This window comes from Gymnodraco acuticeps, unplaced genomic scaffold (genome assembly GCF_902827175.1).
Source record: "Gymnodraco acuticeps unplaced genomic scaffold, fGymAcu1.1, whole genome shotgun sequence".
Classification (NCBI taxonomy): Eukaryota; Metazoa; Chordata; class Actinopteri; order Perciformes; family Bathydraconidae; genus Gymnodraco; species Gymnodraco acuticeps.
This window is the reverse complement of record NW_022991154.1, coordinates 5,488,809-5,512,687: the sequence shown is the minus strand read 5'-3', so window position 1 is coordinate 5,512,687 and position 23,879 is coordinate 5,488,809. Positions and strand designations below refer to the sequence as shown.

Below are 23,879 nucleotides of genomic sequence, written 5' to 3'. Positions count from 1 at the left end.
AAATCATAGTTCATTATGTTTGTCTTTTACTCGTATATGTTGCTGCAAACAATGTCGCTGAGTGTTTTAAATGTGTTTTAATACAGTTTTAAATATGTTTGCAGTTTTTCAGGGTGCATGGGTGATGGGCTCCCCGGTGCTTTAAACAGACGGGCAATTTAGATTTAAACATGCTAACTGTTATATTATAATGTGTTTTGTATCATTTAAACAAATTATCGCATTTTTTCAACTCATACTCATAAACAAGGCTGCGGCAGATCTATGCTGTGTTGAAGCGCTTCAGCAGGGCAGACATGCCTGGGCAAGCCTCCGTGTGGTCTCCATCCAAACATTATGGTTAAATACATTTTCGAAATTTGTGACATTATGCATATAGCTTTAACCATACAGTATGGTTTTTATCACCACACACATTAAAATAAACCAAATCAGGAATGTTGCCTATACATTTTCAAACAATCAATCAAAAATAATGCCACTGTTGTTGTCGCCATCTAGTGGCAACCTAACCTTTTTAGGGACATTACATCTTGTCCTGCGAATGAATGCTGATTTAAATATAATCAAAGGACAAGGTGTTGTAACTTAAAATACAGGACTATAATATATTTATTTTTAGCTGTTATTTAGTGTTGCAAATCGCTCGCCTATATATATTTGTGTGGCAAATTGACAGTGCATTCGTATTCTGTTTTGTTGCAGATATGGCTCACCTCTACCTGCTGATCTGCATGCTGGCCTGTCATTGTCCTGTCAGGGCTGTTTGATTGGCTAAAGGGAGGGTCGGCACCTAAAGCAGCAGCAGCAGCAGCACCACCTCCTCCACCTGAAGCAGCAGAAGTCCCAGCACAGTTTGAGATGGTAACTGCAGATGAGAGGTTTTTGGCTGAAGCAAAGCAGATGGAGATCAGCCCGCTAGACGGCTGCCACTACAAGGTGAACAAATCAGGGTTTGTTTTAGTCTGTTGCTCAGAATTCACCTATGGTAACTTTTGTAAGAACGGGTCACAATTGAATAATTGATATTCATGTTCTTTTATATGTAAGGCTGCAGCCAGTATTTGTTTTCATTGATTTAATCTAACAGTTTCCTACTTGCAATATTATGCGGAATTCATGTTTCATAATTGGATTTTGTGCCTCTGTGACATGTCTCCATGCTTTTAATGTTCAAAAAGACTTTATTGTTATCATACTTCCTGTGCTGCAGCACCTCTTTTCACCATCTGTCTGAAACTAGATTGGTTATCTGGCCGGCTCTGTTGTGATTGGTCAACTGCTTAGAGATGTACTGCACCTTAGCCTGTCATATACAATGTGTTTGAGCGCTAGCCAATAGAATTGCGAGTGTTACATAGTGATGTCACTATATTGTGGAAGTAAACAATGGACTAAAATGAAGGTGTTTTAGGCTGGGGAGAGTGTGTGGGAGAGAAACGACCTTTGGGACTTTGGCCTTTGCAGACCATTTACATACACAACAACCTGTATAAAACACTACAGGAAAGGGAAAACCCCCAAAATCATATTAAAGCCTCCTTTAAGACTTAAAATCACAGGAAACCCTAAAATGTTTTGGGATCAATAATACACTCCAGAAAGGTTGAGAAACAACATTGTGAAGCCTTTCCATCTTTTATCATGAAGGTGTTAGAATGTGGTTTATCCTTGAGATGTAAACAAAGCGCTATCCTCTTGTATAGGTTGTTGCCCGGCTGAAGGCGAGCTGTGAAAACCTCCCAGAGGAACAACTCGCCAAACTTGGAGTGGTTTTGTTTAACTGCCAGGCAGAGGCTGAGGGGCGTTGCACCTTCCCATGTACAGAGGAAATGGTAAAACATGATCCAAATTATCCAAATGTTTTATAATTGAAACAGGCTGTTTTTTTTTTTATCTTTCTGTGGAGCCATTCCTGATCTTACTTTGATGTTTCAGACGATAAAAGAGTGTACAGCAGACATGGATTCAGACACATGGAATGCGTACCACATAGTGAGCAACAGAGCGCGCTCCGTCTGCTACGCCATGCGCCAGCAGCTGTTCCGGCGCAGAGCAGAGCACACCGTCAATGCTCTCATCTCCACGGCTACCAGCCAACTGGATGCAATGAAGGACCTGAAGGTAGGTCTCAGTTCAGTTTTGATCTTCACGTGCACAGTATGCAGGTTGGTTCTTCTTTGATCGTGGTGTTTTATAACAGGAGGGCCAGCTGGAGCTGAAGGAGCTGACTGCAGCATCCCTGGACAAGGTGCTGGACGGTCACAGCGCCCTGCAGGCCCAGCAGGGGAAACTGTTCGAGGGCCAGGGCCAAATGGAGAGCTCACTGAAGGACAACCTGGAGCGGCTGGGCCAGGAGAAAGCCCTCATCGCCTCTGGACAGGAACTGGTAGCCCAGCTCATTCAGGGCATTACGAAGAAGATGGGTGAGAGCCGTCATGTTGAGAATTGAGTTCACTGCTTAATGAATTGTGTTTACATTAAATGTGGACAAAGCCAAGGCTATACTTCTGCTTTGCATTGCTGTGATTTCCTTTTACTGGCATAAAAGTGTGTGAACTACGATAGAAAATCCCAGGAGCTATACCTGCTTACACCTTTTGTGCTCTCTTTTTAAACACTTTTTGTAAAGAGAATTTCCCCTTGTAATTCAAAAACGATTGTGCTATAATTCATGTGTTATTGGACATAAACACTCCATCTAAACCAGGGTGTTGTCGTCATCTAGTATGAAATGTTATTTATTACCTCATGCCTGCATTCCCTTCATTTTTTTAAAAGAGAATGTGAGTGAGCATCTGCAGACCAAGGCTCGGATGTGCAGGACAGCCACAAGGCAATTGTTAAAGACCTCGCAGCCGTCAGGCACCAAGCTCAGGACATCCACCAAAAAATTGGTAACCAAACGGAGTATTGCAAATAACTTAAATTCCTTAGAAGCTTTGAAAACGTGTCCTTCAAAGGAATTATGTCTTATCTTTTATTTAATTTGTGCCTGTGTATGATCAGACCACAGCGTGTCGGAGTTCCTGCAGTACCAGGACCAGACCTCTCAGTACTACACCGACCTGATGAAGAAACTGGAGCACATGAACGGCACCCTGGGAGCCACGCTGCACTTCCTGGACAAAATGCAGAGCCGCATCGAGGAGAGGCTTCACATGATCCAGAGCTACCTTTGCTGGGCAGGTGGGACAGTACACTCACTGAAGTATCCAAATGTGTTTATGTGTCATCTTCCCTGACTAAACAACAAACATTGAGCTTAAAGGGGACCTATCATGCAAAATGCACTTTTGTACGTCTTTTATACATGAATATGATTCCCCGGTGTGTCAGGGAACTCACCAAGTGTCAGAAAACACAACCCTCTCTCTTTTCCTCCATACCCAAATCTCTAAAAACGGGCTGCAACGGAGCTGATACAGATTTGAAATTGTTCTGACGTCAGAAACGGGGAGCTCCGCCTATATGGGCAACTCTCCACCTATCAGGGGAATGAGAGGTTGCCGTGGCATGGTAACAGCATGGTCAGGGGCGCCACCAGGGATTTTGGGCCCCATGAAAATATATCACATTGGGCCCCACCACCAGGCACAGGCCACGCCAACCAAGCACAATGCTGTAACCACACCTTCAGAACCCAACCGACTCATTTAGGCTTGCATCTATCAGTCCAATACTAACTGCACAATATTTACTGACACTGCGGTGGTGAACATATAACACTGTGCAGACGTGCAACATTCTTCTGCAGTAGAATTCACTATTTGATATAACACCAACATTCCTGACAATAGATCTCAATAGTCATCTTTTATGCACTGTAAAACCTGACAAGTTAATAGAACTCAAACGTTTTTTTGAAACTGATTACACTCGACATTTTTGAGGTACCTTAACTTAAATGTTTTAGTTAAAAGTATAATCTTATCAATTGAGGTTCTATTTACTAGTAATTTTTAATGTGGACACAAACATATTGTTTTTAAGTTAAAGAAACCATGGATATATTAAGTTATTTAAACTAATAATTTTTGTTAACACTGTAATATAAAGATCAATTATCTTTAACTTAAACATTTTCATATCTCTTCAGCTATTTTGTTAGCACAGTAGATTTTTATTATCTCTAAACCCCAATATGAATTAAAATGTTCAATTGAGTAGTACTCAAACGGACTGTCGAATACTTAAAACGTTTGTTGAAACTGATTACATCGACATTTTTAGGTTAACTGTAACTCAAATCCCTAATTTAACATTTTGACTAAACATTAAAAAGCACTTTATAACACTGACAATTTAAATGCAAATTACTAGGGATGCACGATATTGGTTTTTTGAAACCGATACCGATAACTTCCTGCTTCTCAAGACCGATACATATATATATATATATATATATATATATTAAATGTACCTGTAGTTTTTGCACACCTGGTGGTAAAAAAAAGACTATAGTAGTGAGCAAATACATGAGCATTACTGATATGAACAAAACTAACCCTGGGGTCTTCTCTGCAAACTTCTTGCCTTTTTCAAAAGCCTCGTCGATAGGTAAAAGCCCCGGTGACTTTGCAGCTGGCTTTGGATTCGCCGCTAATTTAGCAGCGCAGGGCGTCTTCGTGCGCTTTTAACACACCATCGTAGCGATGGCGATGTTCAGGTGACTAATCAGGTTGGAAGTATTATAGCTCGTTGCCTTTTTCCCTCCTCGTGGAACTTCTATATTGCATTTGTTAATACAAATAGCAAGCGAACTATCTAACTGTGTAACTTTGAAATAGTCCCATACTACCGACGACATGTTTGTTTACTGTCCTGGCTTCATGGCCGCACACCATTTACGTCACAGCCAGGCATGAGTTAGGGAGCGCTGGATTTGTGAAAAACTCCCCTCTTCCTAAACCACTAATACCACAGTACTGGCAAACGGGAGGAGCCAAGTAAAAAACAAGCGACCCTCATCCCAATCCACCCACACCGCAGTATTTTTTTTCTTTTTTTACCCAAAAAATATATTTTATATTATCGGGGCTATTAATACTTTTAATCGGGTTTATCGGGATGACGTCATAATTCCTAATATCGGACCGATAATTATCGGGCCGATAATTATCGTGCACCACTACAAATTACTGTTTTATTAAGTGACACACTTTACCAAACAATATATATATAAATTATAGCAAATAACTCACTTTTAAATACAAAATAAATTAAACGGTGCTAAGGCCTTGACAAATATCCAGATATATTTTTATAAAAGTATAAAATAATGTATGGGAAACAGTCCTTCAACTTGAAGCTGAACAGTAACACATTTTCAATTAACAGATTTAAAGTGCAGGATGTAAACAGAGAACATTGTGTGTGTAGAATATGTATTGTAAGGTATCAAAATGTATGTGAAAATGTTTTCCATCCTTTAACATTTACAAACAAACTTGAACAGTAACACATATTACAATGCATAGAGCAGATTTAAAGAGTGTGTGTGGGGCACAACGCCAGCGTCCAGCCACAAGGGAGTGTGGTGTGTGTGTGGGGCACAACGCCAGCGTCCAGCCACAAGAGAGTGTAGTGTATGTGTGTGGGGCACAACGCCAGCGTCCAGCCACAAGGGAGTGTGGTGTGTTATATTGTAGGATGACTACAATGTGAGAAGCTCATTTTTTAGGCTCAATACCCTGGGCCTCATGTTCCCCTCATCCAGGCCCATCAATACTTTCTGGATGAAGTCGAAAGTGTTTGCCAACTCTTTCGGGTAACTCAGATGGAGGGCATAGATCAGTGCGAAAAGATGGATGAATGCCTCAGCCAGTGTGGGGGAGTTCGATAACTTTGTCCCCCTCTATGACTAGTGCTGCGTACCTGGACTCACATTCAGGTTCAGGTCCGGACTTATAAGTCCGGACCTGAACCCATGGCTTATGTCAAGTTGTGTGAGTAACTAAAGTGAACTTATTGTGAGCTAATTATCAATTGAAAATTAACTCATACTCAACTCAAATTCAAACTCGTCAGGTTTATTGTGCTCCCTTCCAACTTGTGTCTACATTTCTCTACAAAGTACAATGTAAAAAAAAAAAACTTTTTGCCACTTAGTCTACAAATGACTTATGACAGCAACTACAGTGAACTACTACACTGTTCAAACATTTATTTCATTTACCAAACTAAAGTAACCAAACAGTCCCTGAGCTGACTGAGCCTAAATCCCTAAAACGTTGCTGAAAGGTAGAGTGTAGAGTAGACTATACGCATTACACTGTTACACACCTAACAGTATAGGCTACACTGTAGTGACTGTACAGTTACGGAGCCTACACACGGCGGCGTGCGTTGCCGCTTCAACGCTTCTGCCCATTCACTTTGAATGGGGTGACGTCACGATTCGCCGAACTGCATTGTGGGAGCAAAGCGTAGCTTTCTCTCGCGGTGCTCGCTGCAAAAGTAGAGCAATGTTCTACTTTTGCCGCCTCGACGGAGGCGTCAGCCAATCAAATCCCGCGTATACAAATCTGACATTACAAGCGCTAGCCAATCAAACCGCGTGTATGTTGGGAGAGCCAGACCGCAGTTATTTCCCATGTCAAAAAATGGAGGAGGAAATTATCGTGGCGTTAGGGAATCACCCGGTACTATATGACCAGTCCCTCTTTACATACAGGGATACAAACCGGAGGAGCCAGGCATGGGGGGAGGTGGCAGAGACAGTGGGTGAAACTGGTAGGTTTTCGCCTGTTTGGGGAGTTTATATCCAGTGTACTTCGTTTGAATGGACAGCTAGCAAGCATAGACAGTATATTAGCCAGCATGGATGTAGCATGAATGCTTTGCTTTGTATGTCCGGGGGCAGGACATTCATGTGATTGGTTGTTGGTCGCGTTGTTCGTAAAAAAATCCCCAAGCTTCAGACCACGCCCACCGCCAAGCAATAACGCACGCCGCCGTGTGTAGGGGCCGTTACCCCCAAAAACACACCAGGAGCGTCTGCATCGGGTTACGGCTGCGCCGCGGCGGTCGTAAGGGATCGCGGCCACTCTAGTCAATGGGTGCTATTACACCACACGCGCCGGGTTACGGCTCAGACCGCGTCCCCAGAAGCGGCTCGGCGCAGCGCTTCTCTAAAATGAGGATGAATCATATTTTTGCCGCGGCACAGCCGTAAGGTAAACTCCTCCCCCCATCCCCCCGTAGTCTTTCAAGTAGGAGAATACATGCCAGCGTTCTCCTCCGGTTTACAGGCACTGTAAATGATATATATATATATATAGAATAATTATGATGATGAATGCATATTTTTTTACCACTAAAATACAGCAACACATCTTGATTCATGTCGTTTATAACTGGAATATTACAATTATTATAACTGTGTCTGTAGTCTACAACACAACAAAATAGGAAATAACAACAATAAACACGATTTAAACAGACACAAACATAAACCATTTAACTACGTATAGCCTACTTACTTGTAGAAGTACAAATGTCCAGGAAATATTCCAAAATCAACAACAACTGCGAGGCTGCACACACGACGCTCCGCTTCCGCAACGTTTTGAAACGCGTCTGTTGTGTGTTGTTGCAGGAGGAGGTCGCAGCGTGGCGCAGCCCGCAAACGTAACGCGGCGCAGACACTCCTGGTGTGTTTTGGGGGTTGGAGTGTACTGTACTGTCTGTACACCATGTCTTTTCTACAACTCTACATGTGTACATTATACACTACATACATAGTGATGTACATACATACTGTTAGAAATTAAAATCAATGTTGATATGGCGTAATTTAGAATTAAATACACTATTTAATTTAAATCAGTTTAATTCTGAAAAAACAGAAGTTCACACTATTAACTTAATACTTTTATACTGAAAATTCTTCATTTCCGGTTAGCATTAGCATGTGGCGAAATGCTACGTTTTCAAACCGTGAATCGAAGGTGAAATGACATGTGATGTTGTACACTGAGCACACTGGGATTAGCACTCATTTATTGACGCTGAATAACGTTTATCAGGGAATGTTTTAAATAACCACAGACACCAACCTGGGCTGACGGGAGATGAGGAGAGCGCCTCCCTTTTGCAATTTCATTTGTACACCATCGCATCTTTTTGTGTAATTAAATGCCGTTAACTTTTATAAGCTTCCCTTGACTCTTTTCAGTCTCTCCTGCCTTCAGGAGGTTTTAGATGGTTTAGAACAAGAAGGAGAATATACGTAAGTGCTAGTTTTTTGCGAGTCCAAGTACCGGTTCCCAACGTTCCGGTTTTAACCGGACTTGAACCGAAACTTTTTACAAGTCCAGTACCGGTTCGGCGTACCGGTACGCAGCACTATCTATGACAACAGCGATCTTCTCTGGGCAGAAGAGCGTGGCATTTGTCGACCTGGCACTGATCAGGAGAAGTCCGACCGCGACGTCATCTATTTCTGGATCCTCAGACTGCTCTACCTGATGACAAGAACAGATACACGTTACCTATTACCCCAAATTGCCTTAGCTATCTCAGAAATATGTTTGCTGAAAAATACATCAGTGACATATCACATCAAATAACCTAATGTTTTGTGCATAACGTGGGTTTAACGAAACGCCTATTCGCATTGCACCAGAAACTTCAGCCTCTAAAATAACCAATCAGTTGACATAAATTATTTCTACAGAAAAAACATGTATAACCTTCATATGGGTATTATTTATTATTTATCACATTAGACTGTTACTATTAGCTAGTTGTACCTAATAAACTGGAAACTGAATATATATTTACAGTATAATCTCTCCCTACTACACATACAAAAATATATGGTGAACACTAGAGATTATTTTGTATTGAACACTGGTGCTGCAGGAAAGAAAGCCCTCTCTTGATTGTATGTGTCTATGTGTATGTGTGTGTATGTATGTGTATCTGTCTGTCTATGTGTGTCTGTGTCTGTTTGTATGTGTCTGTTTGTATGCGTGTGTGTGTGTCTTTGTGCGTGTGTCGGTCTGTGTGTGTATGTATATTTATAAGAAACTATATTTTTTGATGATCTGTCACATACATTCAAAATAGTTATTATGCTGACTTACATGCCACAGCCTCAGAAACCTGGAGTCATCCTCATGCAGAAATCCAGGCAGGGAGGAGAGCAGCACGTCGGCTATGGACGTCACCTTGATCCTTGAGTGCGAAAACATATCTTTGTTGTACTTTGGATGCTAAACAGCATAGCCACACAACAATTGATATCACAAGGGCTCTTCCATGACTGAAGAGATTACCATTTTGAAGGAATTGAGGCGTCTGCGATCCCACCTGTATCTCATTAGCACAACAACAAGGTGCAATAACATTAACACTGCTGTTCCCTCCCCAAACACAAGTATCTTAATAATAAATCTAAATCTAGCAGGCTGACCCCCTGCCCCCCGACACACACACACACACACAGAAAATCCACTCTAGTATTAGGGATGTCCCGATCACCTTTTTTTGCTTCCGATTACGATCATTTGAATTTGACATTCTGCCGATACCGATTTTTTCCGATCTTTATGCAATGCATTAAGAGAAAACAAAGGTAACAGATAACGGCTGGTCATCCAACGCGATGAATTCAGCTATCTCGGCTGTTATTTTTTTTGGCCTTTTCACTGTTCTGGGGCAGTTTCTCTTTCCTTTAAAAGTCTCTGAAAGTGTCGGTTGTTTCAGTGCCGTTACCTGAGTGGCCGCTGTGTAGCTACTCGTCGTGTTGTTGTTGGTGTTTGTTTCTCAGCTGGCGTATTAGATTGGTCGTGTTGAACGTAGCTCTGTTCTTTCCACCACGCGGAACCTCCGCCTTGCAAACATTGCATCTGGCTGTTACACTGCCTTCGCTTTCAATTTTATAATACTTCCAAACTCCTGACATTTTCTCTGTCCCGAGTCATCAGCTGAACGTAGCCTCTTGTTAGCTTACTGCTACTATTAGACACTGCGCCCACTCTGTTGCCAGATTTGAGAGAAATAAGCAACCAGGTCTATGAAAACAAGCCCAAAAGAAGCAACACATACATGATGTTGTGTAATTTTTAAACCAAAACTAAGGCCTCAGGATGACTTTAAGACGTGGACATGGTCCTTTTTGTTTTGTAACATTAAATAAAAAATTTAAATTTATTAAAAAAATCCAGATCCCCGATTTTTTTCTTTTGAAAATCACGTGATCGGCTCCGATCCCCGATCACGTGATCGGGACATCTCTATCTAGTATGATAATAAAACACCAAGAGGCTTAACCGACTCACCTGGAGGTCATAGGCGGTGAAGAGCTGAACTTCAGACACTTCGCCTTTGCGTGCCGCCTTCTTCCTGAACAAGCGCAACAGCATGCCGATCCAACTCCGCGTAAAAGTGGTTCTTCAGGTTGAGGTTCGTTATCCTGTGAAACTCTGCACAAATCTGCCAAAATATAAAATGACTATTTAATTCAGAGTACAATGTATATGTGGACTGAAGGCAGTAGAGAGAAACAGAAACATGACATGCTAAATCTGAGTAAACATGCCAAAGTTATCAGTGACAAAAGGCACACAAAATGATTAGTTGTAATATCTAAAATATTTTCACCTGTGACTCCATTGTCAAGGCAGGCCAGCGTTCCAGGATCTCTCCAACAGGTAGCTCATCATTGATGATCTCATTGCGCCGCAGAGCAAAGGTAGTCTGCATTAACTTTGCAATCAAGGGATGGTTTTATCGCTCATCTTAACACACTTAGCACTTACTCATCACTGTACCCTGTATGCCAAGGCAGGTCTGCCTTCACTAACTGTACGGAGGCTCAGTCATTGGTACATGTTCATTTACAAAGCCATGTTGGGTAAACTACCTTTTTATCTCTGATCTCTCGACGAATTGAAAGTACATATTGCCTGAGATCTCATGATGTTGTTTTATTAAATGTGCCAAGTGCTAGGACTGTCTTAGGGAAGAAAGCTTTTAGTTGTGCAGCTCCACTAAATTGGAACAGTCTGCAAACATGTTTAAAACTGAGCGCTTTGGTTCCCCTGCATCATTTTAAAACTCAGCTGGCTGACATGCTGTTTGATACTCATGGTACCTGTCACTGTAAATAGAGTTTGTAAACTGTACCCTGTACATTATGTTGTATGTCATCCTTATTGTTGTTTCTGTTGTTTTTATGTTACATGGTGTAACTAATGTCCTGCAGGTCACCCTTGAAAAAGAGATCTTTTGATCTCAAGGGGCTTTCACCTGGTTAAATAAAGGCAACAAACACTAGCACCCACCTCCCGTCGGATGTGATATAAAAACAAATTGATTATTTTGTAGTTGTAAACTCAAGTGGATGAAACTACATTTATTAGTGCTTTCATGTCAATTCGGCGAACATATGATAGATTAAGTGATCGTGAGGATGATGATTAAAAATCGTTTGTTTGAGCCGGTCTGCATTTCCTGATGAGACAACAAACCGATGCTTTTGTAGTTGTAGTACACCAACATGGATTAAACGTGTGGTTTTTTTACCACAATGTTGGGGAAATTAATGGATAAAATGCACGGATTATTATTATTATTATTCCCACTCCCGATCGGGACACTAGGTCCACCGTTTCCCCGCAGCGAGGCTCCCCCCGTTGACAGTTTACGTGGGCTGGGTGCAGTGGCGGACTGGCCATCGGGACGAATCCCGATGCGCCGGTACCGAAGTGGGCCGGTCGGATAAGTCACTAGCACATCCCCCATAGGCGGCGCGTAAGGCTCAGGTTTGGGAAGGCTAAATAACTTTTTTTACCTGACGCTGCCCGCCTCCGGCGTCTATAGAAAAGAGATCAACTCAGTGTGCGGAGTTTAAATCTCTCAAGTCATATTACAGGATAAAGGAAATACAGTTTAAACTGCCGTATGCAGAGAAGACGCCGACGTGTCGCACTTATCATTCATATTACATCATCAATCAGATCATCGATCATAATATCATAATATATCATATATTTCCTTATCTGAGTCAGCTGAGCCGTATCTGGCTGTGCAACACTTACAGTGTCACATACTGTATGCAGAAGTATTATTTTAAGCAACACATTTTGTTGACGAAACACTCGAGTCAAATGTAATTAAAGTCAGATCCACTCGTGTCTTAGACGGGGCAGTGATATCATAAAACTATACGCTTTCAAACACTCGGTAGGCCTAGTTATTTTTTAACCAGTTGTTCTGTATTCACCTTGCAGGTGCAACTCTGTGGCTCGTATCCTGGATGATATGTTTAAGTCATGGATGTTTTAAAGCTCATATTTGTCTAATATTAGTTTACTTTTCATTAATGAAGTATGACGCTGTGCTCAGTACACTTGTCCCTGTTTGTGATTGGTCAAATGTAGCTAACCCCGCCCCTTTCACGTGAACGCACTCTCAGCTGGTGAGAGAAACCCTGGCTTGATTTACCGAGTTGATAACCAGCGTCGTAGGACCGCTTAGCAAGATCTCGTTTATTAGTTTGTTGTTAGTTTGTTTGCTACTCAAACATATCCAGGGTATGTTGAACTGGCTTCGTAGTACAGGGCACAGGTGGCTAGTAGCGCTAATGTCAAAGACACAGACATTATACATTATATTTGTATTTTACCAGGATGCAGTGACACAAATATTTGGGAAGGCTTACCCCATAATCCCACCAGGAGCGTCTGCGCTGCGTTGCGCTGCGGCGTTTTTAGCGATCGCGGCCACTCTAGTCAATGGGTGCTATTCCACCAGACGCGCCGCAGCTCGAAGCGTCCCAGAAGCTCCTCGCCGCAAGGAATTTCTAAAATATAGGATGAATCCTATTTTTGACGCGGCGCAGGAAGTGGAATGTTCATCCAACAACTGCGAGGCTGCACACAAGACGCTCCGCTTCCGCAACATTTTGAAACGTGCCTGGTGGGTTAGGACGCAGGAGGAGGTCGCAGCGCAGACACTCCTGGTGCGATTAGGGGGTTAGCCTTCCCTAGCCTACAGCACCCGCCGCCCCTGACATCCCCCACTCCCCCCATTGACAATTTACTAGCGGGTACCGAAGTGGGCCGGTCGAGAGTCCCGGGATGATTTTAGTCCCATTCCACCACTGGCTACATGACCTATGATCGCCCATATTGACGCACCTAATTCCTAAACTTCTAACAGATACAACATAAAGCGATCCTTCAGCCTCATATGAGCTCTCAGACACGTTCAAAATGAAACTGTCTGAGCTTGCTACTGTGTGCACCATCGTGCGTTTACATGCAGCTGCTGGGATCCTGAACGGTGCAGCTGGAGCGCTGTGCCCGCAATGACGTCACACATAATTTGGCGGGATTTGAAGAATCCCCGAGAAGATCCAGAAAATGGTCAACATTGAAGGGCAGATTAATGGTTATCAAAGTACAAATATCCAAAATCAGTTCAGTAACGGTTTTCAAGGGGACAATATTTACTCAAATTGATGGGTTTGGATGATGGGGGAAACACGTGTCACAGGCTCTTTAAAGCAATATAATATACTGTCTTACACGTTTTAAATCATTTTTCAAGTGAGGCAGATATTAAATCTAGGCTAGCTAACAAGAGCTCAAATCAAACACCATGTGACACAAAGTGCATTAGATGCAGAAATTAATAAAAACATCATTTAAATACTGTGCAAAGGCAAGACGTAACTTACCAGAGTAGCGCGGTCAAATTCCGGCAGTGAGACTCAAGAGCACGGTGGGCAAAGTATACTTCTGAAAGTTTGAGTGATTTCATCCGAGAGGAGCTATAATGGCGGACTCAAATGAACGCATGGATGAGAACAGAACAGTGAGGGCACGTCGGGAGCGGAGCACATACGTGATGACGTCAGACAGATTCAGTAAAAATATTTGAGTACAATCCCCAATATGACCCAAAGTGGATGAATACTGTACAATACAAATCAGTTCATAGTCATCAGAAAATTAGCGGTGAATTCACTTTTATAAATGTTTGGGTTAAAACAACCCATATTCTTCAAGAAGCTTGTACTGTTCGGACTTACAGTGTGGTGTACATGCCTTTTTAATAACATGTTTGAATGGAACATATAACTTAAATATACATGACCTCTTAAATTAAAATAAAGTGAACATTAACACCAATATTATCATTTATAAAATGCTATAACAAAAAAAAATAACATCAGCAGCAGATTTTTTAATTAAATATACATACCAACTACAAAATAAGCAGGTATTAAAGTGTAAACGGACAACAAACGGAAATGGAAGTGAAAAGGCCTGATGGTGGTGCTAAATCAGAGCCTATTACCTGTTATCAGTCTTTTTCTTATCATGCATCTTCTGTGTAGTGATCCAATATCGTTACCATAGCCTTGCCCTTTAACAGTTATTACGAGGCCTTGCTCAGCCTTACTCACCAAGAGCCCAGCGCCTAGCCTTTTTACAGGCAAAGTCACTGATCAAGTCCTTGAAGTCCAGCTTTCTAGCCAACTGGCTTTCAATGGACAGCATGGCAAGACTTTAAAGCATTATGGGGGGACAGGGCTGCTGAGCCTAGAGATGGATCTGTGGTCCTGGCACCAGGGGGAGGGACAACTGATTTAGTATGAATAGCTGCTAAAAATGTACCTGCATTTATTAAATGTCAGCTAAAAGAGCAGTGACATTAAAAAGCTCAGCATTTTCTGTGAAGATATTAACAGTACTTAATGTCAGCAAAACATTACAATTATTATTTACAATGGACTACGCTTAGCTAACAGACTAATTTCCACCACACATAGACCACACCCACCTTTTTCTTTTGAAAAACTGGGTGACATACTGTCACCCTATAGTCCCTCTCTCTTGTCTTCTCTCCTTTCTTTTCTCTTTTGAAAGCCTGACTTTGTGAGTCGTTGAGACATGGCACACACGTAAGTACTAGCATCCCTTCTCACATGCTCTCAGTCACTCTCTGCTGCCAGAAAGAGCGGTTCCGCACAGCGTTTGGAGGCAGGACCAAACCATTTCATGTAAATAGAGGGGGGTGTACAGAGGCTTTTGGATAATACATTTTTGGAAGAAAAAAAGTGAAATGAATCGTAAGTTTAGTGAGTACATATCAATTTAACGTTACATTAATGTTAATTGTTGATGATTGATGAAAGGTTACTTAAAACATTTTTTTCTTAATGTTCTAAAAATGTTTGGGGCCTCTGTCAGTCACGAGCCCTTAGAATCGTCCTAACTTTTCACCCCCTTACGGCGCCCCCTGAGCATGGTAACAGCATGGTAACAGCATGGTAACAGCATGGTAACAGCATGGTAACATGACGCTCGTGCCTCGCCCCCCTCCTTTGCAGGGGGGCGTGGTCAGCTGCAGCTCATTTGCCACAGAATCAGCCTTTGCAAAAACAGGGCTGGAATACAGCAAATAGAGTGAAATGAGGCATGGCTAAAATGCATGATCTGTTTGGTATTTTGAAAAAAAAATTCACAGACATGTTTTATATAGGTATGGCCCTACAATATATTATTCAAATGCAAGGCAAGGCAAGGCAAATTATTTATATAGCACTTTCCAACACAAGGCAATTCAAAGTGCTTTACAAAAAATGAAAGAGATTAAGAAAATGGCATTTAAAATCAGTCATTAAAAAGAAAAGCTAATAAAATAAACATTAAAAGAAAAAATACATGGATAAAAGTTACAGTGCAATTAAACATTAAAAGAAAAAGTACATGGATAAAAGTTACAGTGCAGTCTAAGATATGAATAGTTCAATTAAAAGCAGCGACAAAAAGAAAAGTCTTCAGCCTGGATTTAAAAGTAGTAAGAGTTGCAGCGGACCTGCAGGTTTCTGGGAGTTTGTTCCAGATATTTGGAGCATAATAACTGAACGCTGCTTTACCATGTTTTAGTTCTGACTCTGGGGACAGAAAGCTGACCAGTCCCTGAAGACCTGAGAGATCTGGATGGTTCATAATTTAGCAGGAGGTCAGAAATGTATTTTGGGCCTAAACCATTCAGTGCTTTATAAACCAGCAGCAGTATTTTTGAAATCTATTCTTTGACACACAGGAAGCCAGTGTAAAGACTTCAGAACTGGAGTGATGTGATCCACTTTCTTAGTGTTAGTGAGGACTCGAGCAGCAGCGTTCTGAATTAGCTGCAGCTTCCTAATAGATTTTTTAGTGAGACCTGTGAAGACACCATTGCAGTAGTCGAGTCTACTGAAGATAAAAGCATGGACAAGTTTTTCCAAATCCTGCTGTGACATTAGTCTTTTAATCCTAGATATATTCTTTAGGTGATAGTAGGCTGATTTAGTAACAGTTTTAATGTGACTGTTGAAACTCAGGTCAGAATCCATGACTACACCTAGATTTCTGGCTTTATCTGTTGTTTTGAACATTGCACACTGAAGCTCAGCGCTAACTTTTATACGTTCTGCCTTGGCTCCAAAAACCATTACCTCAGTTTTATCTTTGTTTAATTGGAGAAAGTTCTGACACATCCAGTCATTGATTTGTTCAATGCACTTACTCAGTGTTTGAATTGGAGCATAGTCTCCTGGTGAAATTGTTACGTAAATTTGTTGTGTCATCTGCATAGCTATGGTAACTTATTTTGTTGTTCTTCATTATCTGAGCCAGTGGTAGCATGTAGATGTTAAAGAGAAGAGGCCCCAAGATGGAGCCTTGAGGAACCCCACATGTCATATTTGTCAACTCATATGTGTATTTACCTATAGAAACAAAGTTGTTTCTGTCCTTTAAGTAGGATTCAAACCAATTCAGAACTGTTTCCGAAAGTCCCACCCAGTTCTCCAGTCGGTCTAGTAATATGCTGTGGTCAACAGTGTCAAACGCAGCACTGAGATCTAATAATACTAACACTGAAGTTCTGCCACTGTCTGTGTTTAAGTGGATGTCATTAAAGACCTTTACAAGAGCAGTCTCAGTGCTGTGGTTTGGACGAAAGCCTGACTGGAACACATCAAAACAGTTATTTAAATGCAAGAAATTACTCAACTGTTGAAAAACAACTTTTTTCAATGATTTTACCTAGAAATGGGAGGTTTGATATGGGCCTGTAATTGTTCATTACTGAAGCATCTAGATTATTCTTTTTTAAGAGCGGTTTAATGACTGCAGTTTTCAGGGCCTGTGGAAAAATACCTGAGTGAAGAGATTTGTTTACTATATGAAGTAGATCTGAGGCCATGCAACGAAAAACATCTTTTGAAAAATCCTGTTGGAATAATATCAAGGCAGCAAGAGGAGGATTTCAGAAGTTGAATAATGTCCTCTAGGTTTTTATCATTAATCTGATGGAATTGTGTCATGATGTCTGAATTGATGTTAAGTGGAGATAGGGACAACACATTTGCTGTTCCTGATGCAGAGGAACTGACTGCTTGTCTGATTTTCTTAATTTTGTCAGTGAAAAAGGAGGCAAATCATTGCACGCCCTGGTGGATAGAAATTCAGAGGCTACTGACACTGGGGGGTTAGTTAGTCTGTCGACGGTAGCAAACAAGGCACGTGCGTTGTTTTTGTTTTTGGTAATGATGTCAGAGAAGAACGATTGTCGTGCGTTTTTTTCAATTCCAAATTATAAAGGCCAAGTCTCTCTTTATAGATTTCAAAGTGAACCTGGAGATTTGTTTTTCGCCACCTGCGTTCAGCTTTTCGACATTCTCTTTTTTCTGTTTTCACGGTCATGGCCTTTCTCCATGGAGATATTTTCTTGCCAGACACTTCCTTTACCTTAGTTGGAGCAATGGCATCTATAACATTTTTAATTTTTGAATTAAAATGATCTACTAGCTCATTTACTGAGATGTTGGCAGGGGCAAGTGTGGAAGAGAAATTCTGAGTAAACATTTCCCTAGTATTTTCAGTTAAACATCGCTTTGTGGTTACCTCTTTTTGAACATTTTTGTGAACAGAAATAGAGCTCTCAAAGAAAACACAGGAATGGTCAGAGAGTGCAACATCAGTCACCACAACCTTAGAGATATTCAGACCCTTTGAGATAATTAAGTCCAGAGTGTGCCCCTTATTGTGCGTGGGCTCCGTCACATGCTGAGTCTGTCCATAGCTATCAAGAACACAAAACAGTTCTTTAGCCCCTCTGTCCTGGGGGTTGTCAACATGGATGTTAAAATCACCAACAATGACTAGACGGTCAAAGTCAATACACACTATAGACAGCAGTTCAGTAAAGTCATCAAAAAAGCTTGCACAGTATTTGGGTGGTCTATAGATATTTAGGAACAGAGCTCGAGAGGAGCATTTCAGCCGAAGGGCCACATATTCAAAAGAATCAAAGTTTCCATACGATGTCTTCCTCCATTGAAGGGAATCATTGAACAGAATAGCAACTCCACCCCCTTTCTTATGCATTCTTTCCTGACTCATAAAACTAAAGTTGGGAGGGGTTGATTCGATAAGAACAGCTGCACTGTTATTTTGTTCAATCCAAGTTTCTGTTAAAAACATAAAATCGAGATTGTGCTCAGTGATTAAATCATTGATTAAAAATGTTTTTCCTGCCAAAGACCTGACATTTAATAAAGCTAGTTTAAGTTTGTTAAACACACTATCAGTCATGTTTTTTGTAACAAGCTGTGGCTGACATGGAATCACTGCTAAATTAGATACACTCACACAAACGTTTGAGCGCTTCCTGTTTCTATGATTCACCGCTCTTAATCTATTACCTATCAACACAGATATCGGCAAAGCTACTGGCAGGCAGGGCCCCGACATGTCCTGGAAAGAGTTGAGAGTGCCATACGCCCTTGAGCCTGGACCCATCACATATCAGTAAGAGTTTGTTGTGTTTTGTACACACATCCTTATCAGGCTTCGGAGACTGCAGAAGCCCCCTCGAAGGGAGGGGAGGTGGTCGACGTAGGCACGGTGATGGAGACGGGCTAGATGGTGCGGGGGGTAGAGGACATGCTGCCAGGGGGGGGAGGTGGTTGACGTAGGCGCGGTGATGAGGACGGGGAGATGGTGCGCGTCTCCGCGGTGATTTTGGTGGGGCGTCGTTGAGGAGCGGGGGTAAAGGACATGGTGCCAGCCCTGCGTATCGCCTTCGTTTGGTCTTTGAACTCCAGGAAGGAATCGGTGCCAACCCTCTGTATCTCCTTTGTGTGTTCATCGATCTCCAGGAGGGTGGGCGAGGGTGAAAGGGTGAACGGAGTATCCTCAAAGGCGTTGACAGGGGGGGGGGGGCAGTGGAGACTCCTCCATGTGTCTCATATGTCTCCCATAATCAGAACATTCCTCAGGCGGGTGCAGTGATAATTCTTCAGGGTTTTCTGCGTGATGTGTTGTGTCTTTCTCGTGTTTTGATTCCTCTTGCCGCTTGTCCTTGGCAGAGGGAACAGATTGATGACGCAGGCAGTTGAATATGTTAGAGATAAACAATTTCACTCCTGACTTGTTCAGGCAAACTCCATTTGCCTTGAAAAGATGTCTGCGATCCCAGAAAAAGTTAAAATTGTCAATAAAATGAACAGAATGGTCAGTACAGGCCGTTGAAAGCCAGGTGTTCAGTGTAAACAATCTGCTGAATCTCTCCACTCCTCTTCTGACTGGCGGTAGAGGGCCACTGATGAACACCTCTGCATTTAGAGAGCTGGCAGTTTCCAACAAACATTTAAAGTCTTCTTTCAGCACTTCTGACTGTTGTTTCATAACATCATTTGTTCCAATGTGCAGTACCACATTCTTCACAATCAGATGTTCAGCCCCAATATGCAGGATCTTCTCAGCCAAGTCAGAGACCACATCCTTGGGGAAAACAGAGTACTTTGGTGTTGTTCTTATTACACAGACCTTTTACATCTCTTACAGCAGAGTCACCCACAATCAGAGTTTCAGGCCCAGTCGTTAGCTTTCCCTCTAGCCTTTACTTTTAGAGTAGCTATTGGTCCTTACCCTGCTGCGTGAAGAGGACAGGTTATCCAGGTCATCAGATCTCCGGTTCTCGGTCAGTGGAGCGTATCTGTTCTGGATTGGCACACTTGGTGGTTTAGGAGGATTGTTTGTAATTCTCCCTTTAGCAGCTGTCCACTGCTGTTTCCTAGTATGAATAGGGGTTGAAGAGGCGCTCTTCCTGGGTGATAACAATGCAGGCCAGCCGGTCGCATCACAGATTTCGGAGCTCTGGGCTCTGCCTGTTATCCGTCCTCCCAAATCCCATGGAAGTGATTTACTCTTAGGCTTTGCACCCAGAGAGTTCCAGGGAGGACTATCACTTGTAGATTTATTACCCGGTACACAGCCCTCCTGTTCCTTGGAATTCTTGTAGCTGCTAACTAGCTGTGAGTTAGCATACCCTTCTCCATTACTTTGCAACACTGGTAAAGTCGTGTCATTCCCACGACATAGTCCATTCAATTCCACGTTAACTTCCAACCGTTGCATTTTCATTTCCAACACAGCCATCTTCTGTATAAGTTTCTGGAAGTCATCTGTAGAGAACGGAGGCATTTTGCTACCAACTAGCTTAAGCATGATAGGTCCACTTTAAATAATGAATTGATCAACAGAAAACGGCAAGTGGTTCATTCTAGTATCCAAGGTCAATTTATAAATGAGCATGAACTAAATATCTTTGTTTTGTGCTGTCAAATTAAACAAGCTTTTTGAATACATCAATTAAAGGTGAGGTAGATTTTGGAGAAACCAGCTCTATACGCTAGAATTTGAAAATACACAGCCGGGAAAAATCTGCCACTTCCTTACAGAGCCCCTCCTCCAACACACAAAACGCGCACATGACCAATGAGGGCACAAGATAAGTTTGTGCACAGATGGAAGGCTGACAGGCAGGTAGGCCAACCAATCCGTTTAGCCGGGCCGGCTAAAATGATTGGTCGTGCTTTTTACAGTACTACGACTTCCACAGATGACATTATTTTTAATGGATTTTTTTGTCGAAGCACTTAAGATATTCATTGCTATCGGGATGTTAAGAGCATTCCATGGAATATAACAAAGTATATCTCGAGCCGGTTTCTCAAACTTACCTACCCCACCTTTAAGACTTTTTGAAATGATGATGGCCAATTCTGGCATGAGGTGTTAAATATGGTGAAAATAATATTGATTAATCTTATTTACCTCATGGTTACAGGTTTGAGTCTGACAGCCATGTGGACATGTATCGCACATGCGAGCTACTTCCTCCTGTCTGCTGTCCTGCTGACGTTCCTGCATTGTCCCGGTTTCTCCCGAGCCATGCTGCTACTCACCGTGCCTCTTAATGCAGTCTGCGAGATGAACCAGCAGCCGGCGCTGGATCTCACCGGCCTCAGCCTGCTGCTGCTCCTCCTCTGCCTGGGTACACACTGAAAGCTGCTCACAAGGTCTCCATTCCTAATGTATTTGTCACTAAATAGTTGTTGTTTCATATCTGCAGGTCACTGGTTTTTAAGCAAGGCGTGCTTCCAGATTAGAGGAAAGCCAGCGACCCCGCTTGCCATTGAAGAGCCCCTGAAACCAGATCCAACCTGCGACTCATATCCAACGTCCTCCACCCCACAGAAGTGAGTCAGCAGAGTTCCTTTGATACTGCACACTTGGGCTGCAAATCACTATGGATATGTATCATTTATTTGAAATACTGGTTTGTTTATTAAATGTCCAAAACATAGTTTAAAATGCTCAATATGCTTTCAAAGAAAATCGAAATGTCGTGTCCAGCTGACCAAGATAATTAATTTACAATTATATAAACAGAAAAATAATGATGTTATATTAGGCAGATTCAAAACGTATAAACATTTGCTACAGTAAAACAAAATCAATTCAACAAATGGATGAGATCAGCACTTATTTGTGTAATTTATTTGATGTGGTCCATCTTGTTCTTTTATCCTCAGAAATGAATCTTATGGTTTCATGGCAAAAGACGACCTGTTGAATCAGGAAAGCTTCATATCAGGTTTGAAATACACACAGTAGATTAACTGTAAAATGTATTGCAATGAATTCCCCTGAAGTGACAACCTGCTAGATTTAGTTATCACATTTGCTCTGACTTATACAGGTAACTTTGGGGTAGCAGCAGTGTCCCCCCCTCCCAGGAGGAAGATGCCAGAGTCCAGGTTTACTCCGATCATTGGGACACCAAATTACTCCACCCCCAGGCTCGGGCCACAGCCACTTTTTTCAGCGGTGAGCAAACTGAGAGTGTGTCATATGTAGTACCTTTTTATGAATTAAAATAAATCCTCATCCATTTACTTTGTTTAGGCTTTGTTTGCTGATAACCCCCCAAGGAGCTTGGGATGTTTTAATGATTCAGGGAACATCTCACGAGGTGCGAGTCCGACCCCGTCACCAAACAGGTCAGTTTTTTGTCTTTCCGATCACACCTAAAGTGCCTTTTTTTTTAAAGGGGACCTATCATGCAAAATGCACGTTTTCATGTATTTTATACATGCACGTGTCCCCTCTGTGTAAAAAGATTCACTCGCTTTTTGTCCTGATCCATGTCTATAAAAACCTGTCTGAAAATGAGCTGATCAGATTTTGGCCACTTTATGTCATAATGATTTTTTTTGGCTTGTGTAACCATGAGCCAATCAGCAACCAAGGTAACCCCCCGGCCCACCTTAACACATGAATCTCCTCCTAGAGCACCATTGTGTTCTTTGTAACCAAATATCTCTCAGAGGGGCGTGGGGAGGGGCTCCTTATTTTCATCTAAAGTAACAGACAGAGAATCAGCACTTTTGAAACAGAGGGGATTATGGGATGCTGCAATGCATGATCTGTTTGGAATTTCCAGCCAAACACTTCAGAGACATGTTTTGTATATATCTGAGACCTATATTATATTGATGAAAAACAGTATAATAGGGGATCTTTTTAAATGAAAACTAAATTTGTATCTGGATTTTTAATGTAAACTGATGTTTTGTGTCATGGCAGCTCTCTATCAGGCCGTCAGCTGTGCAATGGAGTCACAAAAACAGGGAAGGCCTGTAAGAAGAGAGCCGTGCCGGAACAGGAGTACTGCGGGGTCCACAGAGGGGGGTACACCTCCTATGTTGCTAAATGAGCACGCCTTTTTCTTTTTAAGACTACAAAGTTTTTTAAATGTATTTTATTGCCTTATTTTTAACTGTTCTACGGTTATTGTGATGTCATTGTAAGTTCTGCCTGCGGTTCAGTTTTCACTTAATAAATTATTTCTTTACATATAAATCCTTCTGTAAGTGTATTTAAACACCAGTAGTAGCATCAAAGCTGAATTCACAACCTACAGAATGATTCAGGAAAGACACATGAGATATATTATAGGTATAACCAGTGCTTGAATTGGAATGAAAAAGGTGCCAGTACTCTAAAATCAGCAACTTTTTCAAGTCAATTTTATATATACAGCCCACAAACAAGAATTTGGCTACTATAATGCTGGTGGGTTTGTCTCTTTACTACTGTCTATTTTAGAAAGGTTCACTGTACTTAACATTTTTTATGATAGGCAGCGGATATGGCTAAAGCTCAGTAAGGTCAATATTAACTGAAAATATAGCAATCAAAGTCTAGATCTTCTGCTGAAGACACATGAAGCAGAGACCTTTCAGGTGAGAGCCCCTCTGGTGGTGTTCAACATTAATGACAAGGAAACAAAGCTCTGGTCAGAAGCATTTTTTATAAAAAGCTTTAACAAAATTAAGTATTTCTGTACATTTTGAATGCAATCTAACTTTCCAACTCAGAAAACGAAAAACGAAAAAGTGCCAAAAGTCTTCTCACATGGCTGAGCTGCTTTGCAATATACTTCACCACTGAAGAATACAAATATGTATAAAGTAAACTATGATGCAATCTAACTTTCCAACTCAGAAAAATGAT

The 23,879-nt window shown here is 41.7% G+C and overlaps 1 protein-coding gene across 1 annotated transcript; it reads left to right on the top strand.

The window, feature by feature from the left end:
- Positions 1-707: 707 nt before the first annotated feature.
- On the top strand, positions 708-23,225 carry bmb (brambleberry). Its single transcript, XM_034237540.1, is given in 14 exon segments — positions 708-754; positions 756-939; positions 1,707-1,835; positions 1,939-2,124; positions 2,204-2,426; positions 2,782-2,802; positions 2,805-2,897; positions 3,010-3,189; positions 21,148-21,354; positions 21,433-21,559; positions 21,896-21,957; positions 22,063-22,190; positions 22,269-22,363; positions 22,950-23,225. Coding segments are annotated over 14 exon segments (1,812 nt in total). The 3' UTR covers positions 23,080-23,225.
- The last annotated feature ends 654 nt before the right edge of the window (positions 23,226-23,879 follow it).